Source organism: Nothobranchius furzeri, chromosome 12, assembly GCF_043380555.1.
Source record: "Nothobranchius furzeri strain GRZ-AD chromosome 12, NfurGRZ-RIMD1, whole genome shotgun sequence".
NCBI classification, from domain to species: domain Eukaryota; kingdom Metazoa; phylum Chordata; class Actinopteri; order Cyprinodontiformes; family Nothobranchiidae; genus Nothobranchius; species Nothobranchius furzeri.
Window position 1 is genome coordinate 29273378 of NC_091752.1, and position 21090 is coordinate 29294467.

At 38.7% G+C, this 21090-nt stretch overlaps 1 protein-coding gene across 2 annotated transcripts; it reads left to right on the plus strand.

Annotated features, from left to right (window-relative positions):
- The first annotated feature begins 1907 nt into the window (after positions 1–1907).
- On the plus strand, positions 1908–19755 carry cdhr1a (cadherin-related family member 1a). 2 transcript variants are annotated; one of them, XM_015944745.3, is made up of 17 exons: positions 1908–2041; positions 2560–2655; positions 2966–3111; positions 3192–3242; positions 3334–3423; positions 3554–3640; positions 4147–4263; positions 5037–5180; positions 5964–6042; positions 6128–6228; positions 6376–6579; positions 8270–8422; positions 8545–8709; positions 10035–10102; positions 14091–14319; positions 14392–14649; positions 16181–19755. In XM_015944745.3, exons 1-17 carry the CDS (start codon positions 1981–1983, stop codon positions 16733–16735), a joined length of 2604 nt encoding a protein of 867 aa, XP_015800231.3. In that variant the 5' UTR covers positions 1908–1980; the 3' UTR covers positions 16736–19755. The 2 variants fall into 2 exon arrangements, with proteins under 2 accessions (XP_015800231.3, XP_054606262.2); XM_054750287.2 differs by having other exon boundaries at positions 15502–16309.
- Positions 19756–21090: the final 1335 nt, after the last annotated feature.

Sequence of the window (21090 nt, forward strand, 5' to 3'; positions counted from 1 at the left end):
TTTATTAATCCCAGAAGGAAATTAGTTTCAGTACACACAATTCTGAGATCAGACATACATACATATGTACATGACAAGAATTGGTGACTGTGGTCATTCACAACTCGAGTCGCGCTACTGTAATAGATCAAGAGGGTTTATATGAGGATAGAGTCAGGGGGAGGGAAAAAAGGCACTTCAGCATTACCCTCACCCGAGAGGGCAGCTTTGCTATGCAAAAAAAAAAAAAAAAAACACCTCAGACAGATGTGCACACACTTCAGACATTACACAACATAAGTGTCCACTAGGTGGGTTGGGACTCTCCTCACTTCGGTGCGTGCAGCCGCATGGAGCAGTGCTTATCACCTCCATTTGAACAGGGGAGGGAGATTAATGGGTTGGAGAGCACAGTGACTCCTAGATACGGTTCCATGGCCTTCACCGGTCACAGTCCCGCCCAGGCTGGGAGAGTGAGAAAGAGTTGCCTAGCGATGGCAGCATTCCACATTTCTTCTGAGGAGGGAGTTTTTACTTCAGCCTAACAGGCTCAAGGGCACCAGATTCAAATAAAAATTGTTTTGGGGACAGACAGAAATAATTTTCTCTCTGCCTTAGAGTTCTGTTGGTCATCAACCCCTCTAGATCCAATAATGGCGTAATTAATCTATCCCAATCCATACTGATCCGTCCATAACTCTGTCCTTGATGGAATCCACCTTCTGTGCCAGAGCCTGAATCTCATCCAAAGTTCCAAGCTTACCACTCATCTCGACAATTAAATGAGTTTGTGCATTCACAGCGCAATGCATTCCATCCCTGAGCTCCGGGATTGAGCCAATATTCCTCGAAAGCTCGTTAATTTTCCGGTGCCAGGTAACCGCTCAGGCCAAACAGCAGGAATCCCGACACCAAAACGACGAATATCCAGACATCTTCAGAATCCTCTACAGACAGTTGAGAGAGGCATAACAGATTCCACTGTTTCCAGGAATCCATGATATACCCAGCTGGCTCTGTCCCAGAGGGACATCCGGGAGCCCCTTCTCCCCTTCTCATCGTTGAAAAAGTTTTTTCAATCGCGTTGAGTGACCAGCTGACCAGATCCATTTTCAATAATTTCCAGTTTCCAGAAAAAATGCAGAAGTGCCGTTCACACAAGACAGGACAAAGAGCCTTGGGATAAGAGGGAGGGAGAGGAGAAAAAAGTGTCTGTACTCTCCAAGAGCCGCAAGAGAAAAAATGAATATGAGAGGGGGTTCTTTTCTACTCTCCCAGTTTGTGACATCACAAAAAGGGACTTTTTCAAACAGTCTGTTGTAGGCACATATTTCCTAAAACACAAAATAGATGGACAGATTGTTTTTACATTCTAAGTGTTAATAGAGGCAGTAGAGACCCCCATGGCAGCACAAATGGATGCAAAATATGAGTTTTGCATAATAGGTCCCCTTTAAGTATCATTTCACTCAACTATAATCCTCTAGTCCCTTTACTCGTATACAAGAAAAAAGCTACATCTTGGTTTTTTTTTTGTTTGTTTGTTTATCTGGGGTCTCAAGTTAAACCAGTTAAAATAAAAACATATAAGGTGAATATTCTAATAAATACGTTTGTAATAACACAATATATTTGACTAAATGAATTCAAAACTAAAAAAGTTACTATTTTATATAGAGAGATGTACATCTTTCATAAAAATGATGCAATACTTGATTTAAATTGTGCAGATATTAGTTGTCATACAACTATGCGTGTCTAACAAAGTACTAATCTTCTTGTAGTTTATGACTGAATCATCTTGTGAGAATTTCTTCTTTATGAAGCCAACTGGGCCAAGGGGGGTCGGGAGTAATTCTTAAGAGTCATTGGATTAGCATGTAAGTATCTGCTTTTAGCCTTCTACAGTGACCGCAAAACACCTTGAGAGCCAGGTCCAATGTAGAGAAGCCTCGACAGAGCCGTCTTCATGGTGCAGTTTCACGACTTTTATCATTTAGGATGAAGAATGTGAGGATTTTAAATTTGTCACTGCTTTTTGTGTTTGTGCATGCCTGCTTCGGTAAGTTGGCTGTTATTGTAGTCGTATTAGATCTGAGATGGTTTTCAGATCAGATCTAGGACTTGTAGTAGGATCGTTTCAAAACATTAGTTGTTTTGTCCGTTGGATTTAATTTTCGGTGCGTCTAAAAGCAAAAATGATAAAGTACCAGATTTTCATTTAGCCTATATTTAAAATAGAAGGTTTTTTTTTTGGAGTAAAATACATTTAGAAAAAAAAAGCTAAGAAAATCATGTGGGGTTTATGTATAGATCAGTTAGCTTAGCAGGTTTATGTAACTGACCTGTAATCCCAGACAGATACGAAAACTGGATGTGTGTGTTGTGAATTCCAGCATATTGGGTCAGTATTTAAAGTTGGACAAGTGAAAATGTGACTTACTAAATAAAAATATTGTGAACTTCACTGATTAACTGATATTCTAGTCTTAATGTTTTGCCTAAACTAGATTTATTTAAAAAACAACAACAACAACAAAAAATACACAAAACCTGATGGATTCATGCCTCTCTCCTCAGCTCAGGCAGACTTTGCACCATATTTCTATGACAACGGACCCTACAGCAACAATGGCAACCTGGCCCTGTTCAGCCTCTCAGAGGACATGCCTGTTGGTGAGACTGAACACCATTATGGAAATTCACCGATCGGGCTGTGGAAGAACCAAGTAGAAAAAGTCTTTGTTTTGTTCTTTATTTGATGTTTATTTTTTAAGGTTTAAAAAGTGAAATAGTGCTTGATAGATGAACAGATGGCACGTGTGTACTTTACAACAACATGCTCATCCGCTGCAGCCACCTGTTGATGTGGATGTGTTGACCCTATAGAGCAACTTTACTGTGAAAAGGCATTTTAATTCACAACTAACATCTAAAAGACATCCATGACCTGATCTGATGAGATTATTTTGATGCTGTTCTTTAGGAACACAGATCTATTGTCTCAATGGCACAGATCCAGAAGGCCACGAGGTGAGGTATGGCCTATCGTTTGACCCTGGGTCAAAAGAATACTTCAGGGTTGATCCGAGATCTGGAAATATTACATTAGTGGAAAAGCTGGACAGAGAGGTAAATGTTTTACAACTGCACAAATTAGACAACAAACTATTTGAAAGTTATAAATCTATATTTTTCCTTTCCTTACTTAGAAGCAAGATTCAATTGATGTCATAATCAGCATCACAGATGGAAGAAGCAAGGTTTCCTACACAAATTAAGGAATAAAAAATCAGCAGCAACATCAAAACCACTTTTCTAAGATGTGATAGGCTTCTTTTTTCTTCTCATTAGGTCATGGAAAGAGTTACTATATTTGTGATGGATGCAAATGACGAAAAACCAGATTTCCAAAACATGCCAGCAATTATTGACGTACTGGAAGTAAGTTAAGAGAGAGTAATCTTCATAAAAGTATTTTCCAAAAGAGTTTCCAGAAACCCACATTTAGACACCATCTGACTTCGATCATGTGAAGTTCATCTCCTCTAAATCTTCCTGTGATCCAACGTAGACGACTGAATCTGGAAGTAGCATCTTTAAAGTGGAAGCTGTGGACAAAGACACAGGCTCAGGAGGCTCAGTCACCTACTATCTGCAGGTAAATACAAAAGTGTTGGTAAATACAAAGTGTGTGCTTCCTTTAGACCGTTTAACGTTGATTTGTGACATAATCATGTGACCGATTTTCTGGTCATTTTATTAATTTGTTCAATTGCTCGAATTAGGTGCAGTGAGGAGACAGGGATTACATCACAATTACATTTATGCCAGGTGTTGATGGATTAGAGGGCTGTTCTGGCAGTGGGTGGTGGGGTGTGCTGGTTTGAGCTAGCTGTAGAACAGCAGTCTTGGTTGTGACAGTGTGCCGTGAGAAGGGGAGTTCACATGTGGTCACAGACGATTTCACCACCATGTTCATAAGCATACAGAGATGTATTCATGTAGATTGGCAGAGATAAAGAGAAATTGGCCTAAATCAAATGGCAGAGAAAGGATTTTTGTGAAACCAGCTGACCCTCTTTGGTTTTGCTGTACTGATTGATTGTAGCTTTATTGGGGGTTTTGAAATTCAGCAGTTTTTTTTTGTGCTGTTTTATGTTACAGTCGCCTCAGTCCAGCATGTTTGCCATTGACAGACACAGTGGTGTCCTACGTATCAAATTCGGAGAAATGCTGGATTATGAAAAAACAAAGACACACTTTGTCACAATCATTGCAAAGGTAGGTGCATCATGACACATTAAAGGGGGAGTTTGGATTTTTAGAAGTGGGATTTTGAGGAGTTGTCATTAGTCAATGCAAATGTTCAGGGAGGAATTCAAAGCTGATTTTTGCCATCTACAGTAAAACTTCCAAATGGACCAGCAACAAACAAAACATTGAACTATAAAATAAAAATTATCTATATTTCACTGAAAGACTTGTAAAAGGGTACAATGCCTTCATCATGTCATAGACGAGGTATTTAAGTATCTCGGGGTGAGGGAAAGCTAGAGTGTGAGATCGACAGGTGGATTGGTGCGGCATCTGCAGTGATGGTGGCATTGTACCGATCTGTTGTGGTGAAGAGAGAGCTGAGCCAGAAGGAAAAGCTCTTGATTTACCAGTCAACCTACGTTCCAACCCTCACCTTTGGGCACGAGCTTTGGGTAGTGACCGAAATAAAGAGATCGCGGATACAAGCGATCAAATTAAGTTTTTTTCTGCAGGGCTGGGCTTTCCCTTAGAGATAGGGTAAGAAGCTTGGTCGTCCAAGAGGAGCTCCACATCAAGAGGAGCCAGAGGACAAGTTGGAGGGACTATGTTTCTCGGCTGGCCAAGGATCACCTTAGAATTAGTGAATTAGAGGAGCTGGCCCAAGTGGCTGGGGAGAGGAAAGTCGAGCCATCTCTGTTAAGCTGCTATAAATGGATAGATGGATAATTAGAAGAAACAAACACATGCATATATTATAAATATTACGTAATAATATTTAAACACTTTCATTCTTGTAGGATGGTGGTGGCAATTTTAATGGCAAAGAGCAATTTCTGTCATCCTTTGCTACCCTGACCATCAACGTGATAGATGCACAAGACACCCCTCCATCCTTCATCGGGACACCCTACTTTGGCTACGTTTACGAAATCTCAACACCAGTAAGTACGATGACGTCTCCCTTTGGTGTTAATTTTGTTGGGGAAATATTTTTGTTTAATTTATTTATTGATTTTATTTTTGACAAATACATTTTTGCAGATTTCTTGTCAAAATGAACACTGTCTGCCAAAGACTTTGACTTTCCGCTGAGTCACAAGATTTTTATCTGGACAAGTCTTCTTCAAACAATAATCGTATTTCCTAAGATCCAAAGCACAATGATGAGGTGGAAGTCTATATTTGCCATAAAAATCTCAGTCTTCCACCACCAATGTCTTGTTGGTTTAGGAACCAAAGAACGATCTGAGCACATAGTGGCGATGACACATCTCCCGACGCCTGCAGAATGGCAGAAATATGCTTGTTGTTGTTTTATAGTGTTTGATACTTAAATATTACATGAGCTACTGCATTATAGAAGTCTAATTATTTGTACCTAACGAAGGCTTCGCAAACTTTGAGACTTTGCAAATTATCCTGATGCTTCCAAATTGTATCCAGAATTATTCTCTAATTGCCCGTTTTTAACCAGTTAACGGGGATCTGCATTGGGGATGATTGTTTTTTATTCTACAATGCTTACGCTGGCATCGGCATCGCTGTGCAAACAAACAAAACTGAAACAATTGATTTTAATGTCTAACATCTGCTTTTGTTGAAGACGTAAAGAAAATTAAATAAAAATCTAAGAATAATTTTTAAATGCAAATGATAAATAACTTGATCCAAATGATTCCATTTGTTTGATTCTCTTTTCAGCCGGTGTTTTTGTCTGTTCTCAGGGATCTGAAATTTTTACTGTTTCTGCTGAAGATGGCGATGTGGGAAACCCAAATCCAATCCGTTACTCATTAGATGAAGGTCTGACTTTATTCTAATGAAAACGTTTGAATTAATTAAAAAAACTGTGTAAATGCAGTTATATTACCTGTATTTCTCTGACTAGATGAAGATGCTGTTTTTGGAATTAACACAACAACTGGTTGTATCACACTCCTGATTCCTCCTAATTATCTAAAGAGAGAAGTCTTCAACGTTAAAGTCAGGGTAAATATCAGATTGTTTTCTGCACATAACATGTAAAACATAAAATGGAATCTGTTTATTTATTATGTTTTTTTATTAGTGACGTTAATGTTGTCCGTAATAAATTAAAACTTGACAGAAAAAATTTAATCTTTTCTCTTTTCTCAGGCATCAGAAGTAAGTCCTGAAGGCAGACTTATGGATTATGGGGTGACCACTGTGGTGATTCGTGTGATGGACCTAAACAACAATCCACCCACTTTTTATGGCGAAAATGGCCCACAGAACATGTTTGAGTTGACCATGTACGAGCACCCACCAGAGGGAGAGATACTCCGGGGACTAAAAGTCACAGTGAATGACTCTGATCAGGTCAGAACTGCCATCTAAATTAGTTTAGTAGAAAAAGTTACATGTTGAGGTTTATCTGAAGCAAGTATTTCCATTTAGCACTGAAAACATAAAACCTCTCTTTGAAATCTGCCTGAGCAGCTTAGTTATGCAATAACCCTAATTTTCTGTTAATGTCACAGTGTTATCTAATCAAAAGTGGATTAAATCAGTCGCAGAAACGTGTTCGAGGTCTGCAGAATGACCCTAAGCCTGCCATTATCTCAGAAAAGCCCCTTACAATTGCATGAATTAAAAATTCATATTAAAAGGTGCACATCATTTGTCAGCTTTTGCAAATGTTTGTTTGAGTCACATCAAGTACATAATGTTCTCTAAAGATTTTCTCAGATCATTTTATCAGAGCACTCTTTACTACTTAGATTATTAAATCCAAATAATTTTCCTGATATTACTCAAACCTTGTAATGCAAAAATGTCATGCAACACATAATTATAAATTAACAAATAATATATATATATATATAAATTATTTTGAGAAACAAAACAATATCACATGTAGGTCCAAGTGACAAGCAATTTTGTAACTTATTTTGTATAAATCTGTCAACTTTCACTTTATCCACATACATCTTTTGCATCAAGGAACATGTAATTTAACAGATATAAGCCTAAATTAAGTAATAATATGAATATTTAATAATTTACTTAATAAAGCTTGAAAGGGGGTGGAAAGAAGTAAACTTGTTGGCTTCCGACCGGGAAGGCTGTTGTTGATTTCGCGTCCAGGAGACATGAGAGAGCCTCTTGGCAAACAGAAGCTAACCATTAGCATTAGCAACTCCACAACACAGCAGATCACCTTCAGGCCTGAATTATTTTAACGTATTGTTGAGCAAACGGAGGCAGTAGAAGAGTTGTGTCACTGTTAGCCAATAAGAAGTGAGATGTCCGAATATCATAAATTATAATGAGTAACGCCAGGTTCACATCAGCTGCGAATAGGATCGCTCACGAAATTCACGTGCTGCTCTTCTGTTCACATCAGGCAAGAATTTTCGACGAGCACTTCTGCTCATGCCTTCTGTTTTCAAAACCTCCCCACTCCCGCGCCCTTGCTGTGTGTGTGTGTGTGTGTGTGTGTGTGTGTGTGTGTGTGTGTGTGTGTGTGTGTGTGTGTGTGTGTTTGTTTTCATCTCTCTAGTCTGTTTAGATACACAAAAATGATTACTTTTATCAATCATGGTGTTTTATTTTGAAAAATGTCTTTATTTTGTTAAATTTACTGGCCTGCCTCTTCTGTTTTGCTTTGATATCCTGCCAGAATCGACGCAGCTCGCGAAAAAAATAGAGCACACGCTGAAACGATCACTTCATGTCCCAAGCCTTTGGCGTGCTTCGTGGCTGATCATATCAAGATCATAGATTAACAAGGGCGTCGATTAGATGTGCTCTTTTTTCCACGGCTTCACGGTGCATCGTTGTTCTTCCGCGTCTGATGTGAACCAGGCATCCAATCCTGCTGTTTTCTGCCTCCCACTGCCCTAACTAACTTCTACTTCCAGAAACAGCTTTTTTTCACAGAGACTGACTAGAGTTCACTGCAAATGTATTAAAAAACAAGTGAACGAGACCTTTAAACTAGCTGGTGCATCATGTAAAATGTCACAAAAATAAATAAACTTATATGCATGTAATTGTGGTTTTGCAGGGTGCAAATGCTAAGTTTAACCTGAAACTGATCGGACCAGGAAGGATGTTACGTGTTGTCCCCCAAACTGTTCTCAATGAGGCCCAAGTCACCATCCTAGTGGAAGACTCTGCAGCCATGGACTACGAGAAACACCATTTTCTAACTTACAAAGTAATCTCTTCATTTTAAGGATTGTTTGAAATTTTACATTTCCACATGTTTTTCATCAACATGCCAGCAATATTTTGAGTGTGTGTTTTCTGCAGCACACTTATTTTTGCTCGTTTTGTCAGCTCCTTGCAGTTGAGATCGACACTTCGGAGAGATTCAGCGCAACAGCAGACATTGTCATCCACCTCCTGGACACCAACGACAATGCGCCCAAATTCTCTTCAGACTATTACATCGCCCGAATCCCAGAAAACTCACCCGGCGGCTCAAATGTAGTGTCGGTCACGGTGAGCCATCTAAAAATACATGTCATCGCTGACCTACGTCACTGGGAGCTCAAATGTAAAAGTGATTTGTACAAAATGCTCAACAGGGCTGTTAATTCTCTAAATGTAGACTCTTTGGGCCGAGGGAGGAGGGATAAAATGTGAAATCATGTAGATAAAAGCTAGGCGAGGTAAGCTGCCAGATGGCTATCACTTTCATTTTGTTGTGTAACAGCAAATTCCCTGACTTTTTCCCCCCTGTAACCCTCGGTAGCACATACGGTTGCAGCACAAAAATATGTCCCAAGGGAAAGTGAACACTTTTAAGGACATGCAGAATTGATTAGTGTTTGTGTTCTTGCGTCCTTTGGCCTTGTAAGATCGCATCAGCTCTACAGAGGCTGGGAGTCTACCTCTATATCTCGCCCCCGTGTGAACATCACGCACCAGGCTCTTTGCCTTGATCCCTGGCAATTTCAATCAGATGAAAGACCAGCCAACAAGTGACCTTGGACACACAGAGACAGTGAACAGACATCCCAGCAGCTGCAGACAGACAGATTAGCTGAAGCTCAGGATAATATTCCAACATCAGGATTCACTGTTTTGAAGCCATAACCCTTCAAATGTTCCAGTGTTCCTTGAGTTCTCCTCAGTTATTCTGACAAATGTAGCCAGCAGTTTGTTGTTACTCGTAGTTGCATTCAAATAAGATTAGAGTTGTGGTTCACTGAAAAACAATTTTTTATTGATTATTTATGATTATAATGGGCAACTCTGAGTTTTTTATGTGTGCTGAACATGAAAAAAGTCTTCTACGCCTCTTTTCTGCATTAGCTTCTGATTGAAAACACACAGTGAAACTCTGGGATTACAAAGCCTGAAAAATCTACATCAAGCGGGTGCATGGACTCATCTTGGCTCAAGACGGGGAAGGCTGTTGGTTTAGCGTCCAGAATCAGTAGAGGACATCTTGGCCAGCAGGAGCTAACTGTTAGCATTAGCAACTCAACCACACAGCAGAAGCTCCTCCAGGCTTCAGTTATTTGTAGAGAAGATACACCTGAATCAGTAGTAGAGCCGCGTTGCTGTTGTCCAATCCGAGGCTAAATGTCCAAATATCAGGAAATAAGATCAAATCCTGCCGTGTTAAGCTCTCTTTTGATGTGGCAGACTTGTCCCTGCTGATGCAGGTATTTCTGGGCTTTTTTCGTCCCGAGTACGGCTTGCAAGGCATTCATTCCTGCCAGAGTCCACTGCAAATGTACTGATTAAGCAGGTTTCCCACACCTTTAAAAGTGAGTGTTTTAATTGTTTCCTAATGTGGTGTCCCTATTTGTCTTTAGGCTGTGGACCCAGACTCAGGACCTTGGGGGGAAGTTAAATACTCAATCTATGGATCAGGCGCTGATCTGTGAGTATGACAGGAAATAAAGAAATTCCACTTTTATAACAAAGCCCATAAAGTGGCACAGTGATTCTTGTAACTTACAATATTTGGTTACCTATACTTTCCTTTAGCCATCTTTATGTATTTGTTTTTGTGAAAAATGAGGCTTGTGTTTTTGGAGGAAAGCAGCCTTCAGCATTTCACTGAAAAGGACTTTTTAAAAGTAAAAAACAATAGTAATCCTTGTAAAATGAACAGTTGATATCCTTGCTGTTTACTACATGTTGTGCTCTCCTCTGGAGGGAAGAAAAACATTCAGCAAAACAAAGAATCAAACTTTAAAGTGACATTCCAGCTGCTGACTCCTGAACTAACCAAAACCTAAGGACAGTGGAAAAAACATCTTATCAAGAGCTGCATGTTTGTTTTGTTTTATTAGATTTTGGTTTGTCTTTATTTACTCGTGGCCTGAAAGATGTAATTTTCCCATTTCATGCTTGATTTTTTCTTTTAAATTTCAAGTGGAAATCCAGCTTCCAGGAAAAGCCAGAGGAGTGTTTTTTTTCTGTTCAGGGCCATTAACCACAGTTTATATTTTTCTAAAGCCACAAATCACCCTTGTGATTTAAATTCTGATTACACTATAGGAAATGCAAGGTTGAATTAACTTAACCAACTTATGTAAACCGGTTCCACCAATCCTAGTCACTTGAATGTAAAGAGTAATTCACATTGTTTTATGTTGTTGTGTAAAAAGTAAATGTATTTTACTCTTTACATTTAATCAACTACGTTTGTTGAAACCACATAACCTGTTGAGTTAATTCAACATTCCATTCCTTAGATAGTAAAAGTTTACAGAATTAAAGGGATATTGTACCCAAAACCGAAATTTTGTCCGTTGACATACAGTATTTCTCAGTTAAATAAGTCGGAAAACACACACACACACACACCTATATATATATAATTATTTTTTTTTCTTTTTGGGTTTTTTTTTTTTGTTGTGTCCTGTCTGGCTGTGAAGCAAACAGAAGTGATGTCTGAATGCTGGTGACAAGCCTTACAGATTTACTCTCAGGTGGAGCCTTTTTAACCAGCCCAGTCATTCTCCTAACCTAGCTGTACTCCTCTAGCTTTAGCTTAGCATAAAACACAGTAAGTGAATGGATCCAACTAGCATTACGAGTAAAAAATGTCATTAAACTCACTCAGGAGTCATCCCAATTCCACCTGGTGACCTAACTAATCCGACTGAGTTCAAGTGAAAATAGTAGTAACATAAATTAATCACAGGCGCCATTTTAGACTTGAGCCTATACTTTCTGACAAAGCACAGCTGTAAGCCTCTGCTGAAAGGTGCAAGGCAGCCCCAAAAACTTTATGTTACTAATTATTTCCACTTGAAGTCAGTCTGATTATTTAGGTCACCAAGCAGATTTGGGATCACTCCTGGGTGATTTTAAGGACATTTTGTACTCACAATGCTAGTTGGATCCATTCACTTACTGTGTTTTATGCTAAGCTAAAGCTAAAGGAGTACAGCCGGGTCAGGAAAATGGTCTGGTTAAAGACATATAGATTTTTTTTTTTTCATTTATCTAACTCTGGGTAATATGTCAACAGACAACAGTTCAATTTTGGATGTAATATCTCTTTAAGTTGTTTATTTTCTCATTCTTGTTAAAAAAAAAAAAGGAAAACTCTTGATAATTAACTTTTGATGCTCATTAACAAACCAGATCTGATGTTTTAGAAACTATAAACCGTATTGAGGAGAAAATTGTTTGGTAATAAATGGCTGTGTGTACGTGGTAAGTGTTTTGGATATTTGGTGCTGGTTTTGTGCTCTGCAGTAGTAATGAGTTTAAGCAGATATGAGCTGTCACATGGCATGGAGAAGGATTTCCAAAATAACCAGCAGGGAGAGATTTGGAACACTAAAGCTTAGTTTGTGTTTGTTTAATCAAAATCACTTTGAGCTTGTGTCTCCTCAGCCTATACTCAAAAACGCTGCACTGAAGATTAAACAGGAGGCTGTGTTTCAATATTTAGAATTTCATATTTTTTTAGCTGTTTAAACAGATTTTTGTGGAACATTTGCATGTTCACAGTGCCACACGGTTAGTATCTCTGCTGGCTTACCCTCTGTCCGTTTTAATCCTTTAATAGGATTGGAGGAGAAAATAGACTGCTCTTTGCTTCTGGGTACCTTGTACTACAAAAACATTGTGCAGAGTAACCAAACAAGTGGCTAAACAAAAAAAGTCTCTAGATCAATGTTAATTTATCAGTTAAAACTGATAGGATGAGACAGTAAAACACAACTTTAAAGGAAAATTAATTATTTAAACAACTTATGTGATTTTATTTTATTATTATTTTACATGGGGCTCTGTGTTAAAATCTAAACTCTATTAAATGAAATATTGAATTTATTTAACCAAGTTATGTCTGGTTCAATTTAACCTAGTTGCTGTTACGTTTACTTTTGACATAACAAAATATAACATTGTATATTACTCTTTACATTTAATGAGCAAGGTTTAGTGGAACCAGTTGACATAACTTGGTCAACATATTCGTTTATTAATCTATTTTTTTCCCCCGTGTCCTGTCTGACTGGGAAGCAAACAGAATTGAAGTTTGAATGCTGGTGACAAGCCTTACAGATTTACTCTCAGGTGGAGCATCAATGCGTCTGCCTTTAATGTCACGCCTGATACTTAAAACTTTATTGTTATTGTTTTTGAATGCTTTTTAATTCTGACCAGACACGGAGTCAGAGGGGAAAGAGAAAGGAAAAGACAAAAGGTGGGGGGGGGGGGGGGGGGGGGGGGTTAGGGTTAGGGTTAGGGTTGTGGGGGGTCCACAAAAATAAACAATAATGAACAAGAGTCTGCTTCTAGACCTGCAGGAAGAGAAAGAAGAGAAAAAATGGGACACACAACAATACAACAGGCGAAAGCTATCACTGCGTCAACTTGAAGAAATATACAATCAGCATTGTTTAACTGAACAATCACACGATAATAAATCACAGTGCATTTAGTGGCAACGACAGCTTTAAGACCTGTGTTGAACGTGCCCAAGCCCATACTTTTGAGAGCACCATGTGAGCACCTGTGTGTGTACACGCTCTTGTATATGTAAGGTTTCTCTATAAAAGCGTCCAATAGAGAGTGTGAGGGACCACAGATCTGCCCCCCAAAGATGTGTAGGAGACGGGGGCAGCTCCAAGTCCCAGAGATCCAGGCGCTGCCCCAGAAAACAGGAACCCCAAGGAGACTGCAACCAGAAAGGCCCCCGCCCCCCTCGAGAGGCACAGAGGATCGCCCCGGGGTGGGGGGGCCACAACCAGCAGCCGGCAGAGTCCCTGGAGATATCAGGCCCGCCCGCAGCCTCCCACCCCCTAGCCGGCCGAGCCCGGAACCCAGGACCCAGGGGCGACCACCCCCGCCGGGGACCCAGCAGAGCCCAGGGACCCAGACCCCACCAGACAGCCACCGGGATTGATCAGGCAGACGCCAAAAATCTTAAACCCCCTGACCCAGGAGCCACGAACATTCAGGCAGACCAAGGCACCACACTCCACACCAGGTGTGGCAGGGGGAGAGGAGACGAAGCAACTTGGTCAACATTTTTTATTTTACAGTGCATTCTTAGACATTCATTTACTTTTACTTTTGCACCTCAACAAATTATAAAAAGAAAGTATTTAGGGATGAAAACACTTATGTTGTATCCCCTGTTATAAGGTGTTAATTAGATTAGTGAGTCAATGGATGTTCAATCAGTTTGTTGCTTCATCCTCTAGAGAGTGAGCTTATGAGGTCGCTTTTTTCACCATAATCTCAGTTTTTTATTTGTAATGTTGAACACGAAAATGCAGGTCACCTGCAGGTCATTTGAACCCTTTTGGGTCACCTGGTTTTAATTTTTTTAGATGTCTGGTTTGGAGATTTGATTGTTAAAAGGTTGTTAATTGCCATCATGACATCATTATTTACAGATTTCTGATCCAGCCTGCATCTGGGATCATTTACACCCAGCCATGGGCCAGCCTGGATGCTGAAGTGAAATCCAAGTACAACTTTTACGTGAAGGCAGAAGATGCTGAGGGAAAGTACAATTTGGCTGAAGTCTTTGTGACTGTGTTGGATCTGAATGATCATCCGCCTGCTTTCAACAATAACTTCCTTCAGAAGACCATGGTGATTGGAGCACCGGTGAAAATAGAGGTATGCGTGGTTTTTAGGTTGCAAATAAATGTACATGTATCATTAAATGTTTAATTGAGTCTTCTTCCACAGGCTGTAGATGACGACGCAGAAATCCCAAACAATGTGATTGAGTACGCCATCATGAAGGCTGAGCCAGACAACAACATTTTTGATATCGACACTGACACGGGAGAAATCAAGCTGAAGTCTTACATCAAGTCGATGGCCATCATACAGAACATTACCAAGAAAAGAGACTGCAGCTGGTCCCTGGTGGTTCAGGCCCGAGACCGAGGACAGCCTTCATTCAGCACCACTGCAGTCGTCAAGATCGACATCACAGAGGCTGTAAGTAGGAGCTAAGACATACACTCTAATAAATAATCTGTTGAATTTACTTAATAAAGTTATTTCAACTGGTTCCACTAAACCTTGTGAAGCATAATATATATTGTTATACATAGTGTTTTTTAATTAAATGTTTTATTACTCTTTACAGTTAAGCAACTAGGTTTAGTGAAATCAGTTAATATAACTTTATTAAGTAAATATTACAATGGTGTGTGTTCAAATACATTTTTGCTTTCATTTATTAAGGTAATTTAAAAAGGAAATCACCTGTTTATACCAGTGTTTGTAAAACGTATAACAGTGTATAGTATTTTTTTATTGAAGCAGCTAGTTGTCGTGGATGCAGATGACATCTTTTGGTTAAGTAAAATCAACAATTATTTTTTACAGTGCATAAATGCATAACACATATGTCGATGAACACAACCAGCAAAACAACTAAATAAAGTTATATCAAAGTTATTTATCAAAGCTAAGTGAAAAAAAGATGTTACCTGTGAAAATTAATGCGCTGATAATATTTAATGCCTTTACCATTAATTTATTGTCTTTTTGAAAGCATGGGCAATAGGCTAAAACAGCAAACTTTGCTAAATATCCTTCTATGTGTGAAGAAGGCTGAGTGAATAATGAATAAAACATAAACCTCATGTTTTTAAGAAGTGTAAGAAAACTACACATGGAAGTTTCTGTTGTTCAGATGTTTAAAAATTAATTTTTTTAAAGAAAAACAGATAAGTACATGTATGCACATGTCAGTCTGTTTGAAAACTGCTAGATCTACAATAATTATTGAAAGATTACAGCCCTACAGTATATATCTCACAAGTGCAATTGTGATGTTTGCAGATCAAATCCAGATTTTTCTCATACTTCCTGGGCCTACGGAAACGTCCAGGGGCGGTGTTTGGGATTTGTTTGACCCTTGTGACCTTCGCTATTTCACTGACAATCTTCATTTCAACTGTTATCTACTGGAAATCTGTGAAAAAGACCCGCGTGCAACCTCAGGGCAAGATCAGAAAGATTGTACGGAGGCCTGTGCCATAAATGAAGCTTGCCTTGAGATCATTGGCACAACAGTACTGTTGTTTTTACTCTGTGGTACCAAGAATTTGTGGCTAGTCAATTTCAAAGAATCCTGTAGTGGAACATCACTGTGTCTGTAAAAGAGTACATGCAGGAGCACAATATCCTCTCAAAATTTGCTTTATTCTTGCCTAAAAGTTTGATTTCATGCACATAAAATGACCCCAAAAGAAAATGATAAAATACTTCATTTTGGATTTGATGATTTATTGATATTCATATTTTTAATTTTGGATTTCGAATGATCTCATCTTTGGGTTCCTCCAAGAACCTCTCTGATCTTGTCTTGGACTGTAAAAAAATACATTTTATGTGAAAATCATCTTGTTGATAAAATGTTTTTTTCTCTTCAGCTTTTATACGTTACATTATCATTTAAGAGAAATCTTTGTGCAATTTCTGTCCCATGGACATGAATTCTCCTTGTGCTCTTTTACAGACTCATCTCAAGGGGGGGCCTTTGGGATCTTTTTTAATTAACAGAAACAACCCAATGCAAATCATAGGTATGCTTGTTGGTTTAATTAGCCTCATGGTCATTGTTACAATCATCATTTCCACTGCGACATTCATGCGCAACAAAAGGTCCAACCGGATTCTGCCCAACCGCCGCGTGCGGAGGAGACCACGGAGCCAGAACCTCTGGAGCTTCAGAAACCCCTTCAGGAAGTCTGAAACCCAGAGAGAGAAATTCAGAATCAAAGAGGACGAGATGGAGCCAGAGGTCATTGTGGAGAATGTCAACTACAATAACAACATTAGCAATGTGGTGAGGCACTGGTGCCCACCTCCACCACCCTGTGCACCTTCCCTCCCTCCTCCACCACCCAGCTACTTCCACGGAGAGCGGCACTGGACTGTACCGACGGTTTCTGCAGCAGTGGCACCAAAACCTAGAAAGAAACCACTTTTGGAACGACAAGACACTATGAACAAAGCTCTGGTTTCAGAGCTCAAAATGAGACTGGAGCGTCGGAGGATGATGGTGCCGTGATGTTACCTAACAGCTGACAGATCGGTTTTAACACAAGGTCTAGTCAGTGGCTAAAGACCAGACCACACAGTGTTTTTCGGCTGTCGCACTGCCCGTGACACATTGTGAGAACTCTCGCACACTGTATGGCCCAAGATTTCAGTGAGCCAAACTTTATGACGTCTAGCAAGATGAACTAACATCACCAGCGCACCCCCTGAAAAGCATACGCCACTAAAAGCCGACAGCTGACCAAAACAACAATGCTGAAAAGAGAGAAAGAATGCTGCTGTTAACACTTTTTATGTTTATGTATTTAGCAGACGCTTTTGTCCAAAGCGACTTACAGGTCGCCAGCAGGTTACCCTTGAGGCTAACAACAAACACTATTCAGTCAATCCTAGGTGGCAGTGAGGCGAATAAGGAGTGTGCAGTAGAGAGGGGGGCGGGTGCTGGGAGGGTGCTAGTTTAGAAGATGCTCTCTGAAGAGCTGGGTCTTCAGGAGTTTCTTGAAAATTGACTAGGAAGCCCCTGTTCTAGTAGTGCTTGGTCATTCAACATCTGTGGAACGACACATGTTTGGATTTTTATTGGACTCCAAACCGAAATCCAAAAAGGAGTGGTCCACATGTTCCTGTGTGGAGCTTCCACCGTTGCTAATTCTTCTCTGGTATTGTACTCCCATCTCTAGTTGTTTGCCTCACTCCCTGCATGTATTTTCATTGGTCGATTGCAGACATGAGTCATAGGGTTTCAAGCAGTGATTGACGACTGTTGGAGGCTGCCTTTGGTCATGAGAGTGCTCATTAAGCTGTCACGAGCTGGTCACATTGGCAGGACACAAACCTTTCCCTCATGTTCACCATTTTTTGTCACGATTCTGTTCACAACAAGAGATTTATCTAGGACGGCCAAAAATGCACAGTTTGGTCCAGACTTGAAGTTCAGGGATGAACTACCATTTTGTAACATGAAAAAGGTGTTTTTCAAAATGTGTCCTCACTTTAGGTCACCCGAGTCGAGCAAATTGGTCGTCAACAGGCTGCAGCAGAACTTGATGAGCGTTTTTGAAACAAAACCCAAAGACCAGGACTGGGAGTATCAAACAGCTACTTTATAGATTTTGTGTTGGGAATGCTGTTTGGACTGGAATCAAAAGGTCAAAATGAACTCAGTCGTTAAATGTGCTTTGTGTGAATGTGTTTGCAAAGGCTTTGGTTTAATTTCAGGGTACAGCTAGCTGTCTGAGTGTGTACTTTATTTTCTTTTGTGTGTATATTTAAACAATTCAAACAAGTGTTCATGTTTTTTAAAAACGTCCCTAAAGCACATCTATTCAGCTTTTGTTTTGTAGTTCAGGGTTTTCCAAAACACTTCACAATAAGGGAAACCCTTTTTTGACATTACTGAGAGCATTATTAAGCACTAATGAACTATTTAATAAAGGTTTAACAACTGCCTAATCATATTTTGAAATGCATTACCAGGGGTGTTGTTACGTCCCCGACAGGAGATGTTAAAATGTGAAGGAGGGGGTAACATAAGAAATACGACAGTGGCGTTTAAAATGGGTTTAATTGTGATAAAAGGTTCTAAAAACAAGAGCAAACAGATGGCGAGCATTATTAAAATAATGCAAAATGAAAAATTCACTATAAGGTTAACAGTTAAAAGACAAATTATCAACTATATAAAACACCTGGTTAAAACTTTATTAAAAGTTTTACCTAAACTGAAGGTGTTTAAAAACACAACGACGTTGATAAAAGTCTTAAAACTAAATCCGAGATAACCTTAAAACACAGTCAACACTAGGCGACATGCACAAAAGATCCATGTGGATCACTCAGAGTTAAAACTATAAGTTAAAACTCATCACAACGATGGCGTTCAACCAACCGAAACCTGGAGAACAGCAGAACCCCTGCACTGCTTCCTCCCAGACTGCTGAAGGCACAGCCTTTTTATCCTAGGTGTGGCTCATCAGGAGGATTCAGTTCATCTGTGCTCCTCAGCAGCCTGGAAGAGAGGAGGAGGAGGGGCGGTGTCCAGTCAATCACCAGAGCTGGGTGATCCTGGCTGCTTTTTCCCTCTTCAGGCTGGCAGCCGTGACAGGTGTGGACTCCAGTCACATGACTTGGACTCGAGTCAGACTTGAGTCATTATTTTAATGACTTCTGACTTGACTTGATAAAATCAGTAAAGACTTACGACTTGACTCAAACTTGAACATCAATGACTTGCAACTTGGATCAACTTGCATCTGTTGACTTGATGATGACTTGAGCATATTTGATATTTTAACACAGAAGTGGCGCGACATGGACAAAAATCATAAATCATTCTTCATTCTGGATTTGATCTTGTTTTGCTAAATGCAGCAGCACTTTGGCTCTGCAGGTCACGCTGCTGCTCTAAGCCCTGAAGATGTTCTAATGTTAAATACTGTTGCATTAGTAGAAATTATCCTGTTCAATTTGTCACTGGACATTGTGCTGGCTGGTCACTTCACATTAATAAACTGACCCTTTGTTTATTAAGCTTATTAATGCACTAAATAATGTTAGTAAAGGGACCTTTATTGTAAAGTGTTACTGAGTTTTCTTCTATTTTCTGAGTGATGCGTTGTCTCCTCGGTGACCTCCTTGACCCAAATTTCTTGTTGGCATTTCAGTGATTTAAATGTCAACAAGTAATAGTGTTTGTTTTGGATGTATCCAAGCTTCTTCCAAGATATTTTATGGCCTTTGACCTCAATAAAACAATCAGACTGAGAGAAAAGACCCAAAGTAACCACATTAGGACGCCCTATAATCCGAGTGCACAGATGTAAAGCAAAGTATTATCATTCAAGTGAAAAGTCACTCTGGATATTTTTTTTTTTATTTTGTGACTGTGCGTCTGTTTCTGTTGATGTTGAAAATGAACTCCTCCATATAAAAGAAAACATTTAAATCTTCTGTTTTTAACTTTTTGTCCTCAAACAAACATTCAAGTAAATATCTTCATGTCACTGCAAGAATAAATAAAGTTGTGTTTTATAAAAACGTGGTTGTTGGGGCACTTTTGTCTTTTTAAAAAGAAAATCAACTGTGTTAGCAAACCAATGGGAATTCTGCTCTGTGAGGATGTAGAAATCCAAGGCTGATCACACGCATCTTGTAAGTCCAAAGTAGATCAGAACACATGAACTTCTGGTTTTTAGCCAATTTTGCACCAAAGATGAGCAAGTTGTGCCTCTGGATTAGAGGGTGTAATCTGTGAAATGAATGTTGTATGTGAATTCCAAAATGTTCATGTGTTTTGGTGTGTGGCCATGGCGGGTAGAACTAAGACTGAAATCTAATCTGCAAAAAGCCAACCTGTTTTATAACTTTCTCTTCACTTTCCCACAGAAAGACAAGTTTAGATTCAGACCTATAGCCATCTTGTTTCAAGGTTCTAAAGGCGTCTATAGATGATTGGTTGGTTGGTTGGTGATAAATGGTAAAATGGTAAATGGCCTATAATTCAATAGTGCCTTCTTAGGGTTCCACAACCCCCCAGGGCAAATTAAGGTGTTAAAAAGACGAACGCACAGCGAGGAGATAAATATCACTAACGGTGCTAAAAGCTTGCCAAAACTGCACAGTCTCCCTTTAACGTTTATTTTAATACAGGGCACACCCCATGGAAGACTTGTCTTTTCAGAACGAACAATAAATTAGTGAATGATTAGATGAATGAATGAAAAATAAATGCATAAATAAAAACATTATATATATATATATATATATATATATATATATATATATATGCATGTATATGCATACATCAATATAAGTTTATATATATATATATATATATATATATATATATATATATATATATATATATGTATATATGTACATATAAACATATGTTGATGTATGCATATAAATGTATATATATATATATATATATATATATATATATATATATATATATATATATATATATACATTTATATGCATACATCAACATATGTTTATATGTACATATATACATATATATATATATATATATATATATATATATATATATATATATATATATATATATATATATATATATACATTTATATGCATACATCAATATATGTTTATATATATATATATATATATATATATATATATATATATATAAACAGTACATAATTCAATTTATTAATTTTTACATTATTTGAATAACTTGTTCATAAATTTTCAGTCTTTATTTATATATATATAATTATTTTTTTTTACTCATTTTGGCATGATGAGGCCTCGATAATAACTCATTTGTCTGATGAAATAAACATTATTGCTGTCAGCTGCCAGTTGTTTCAAACCATGTCCTTACAGAAAACATGAGCATAC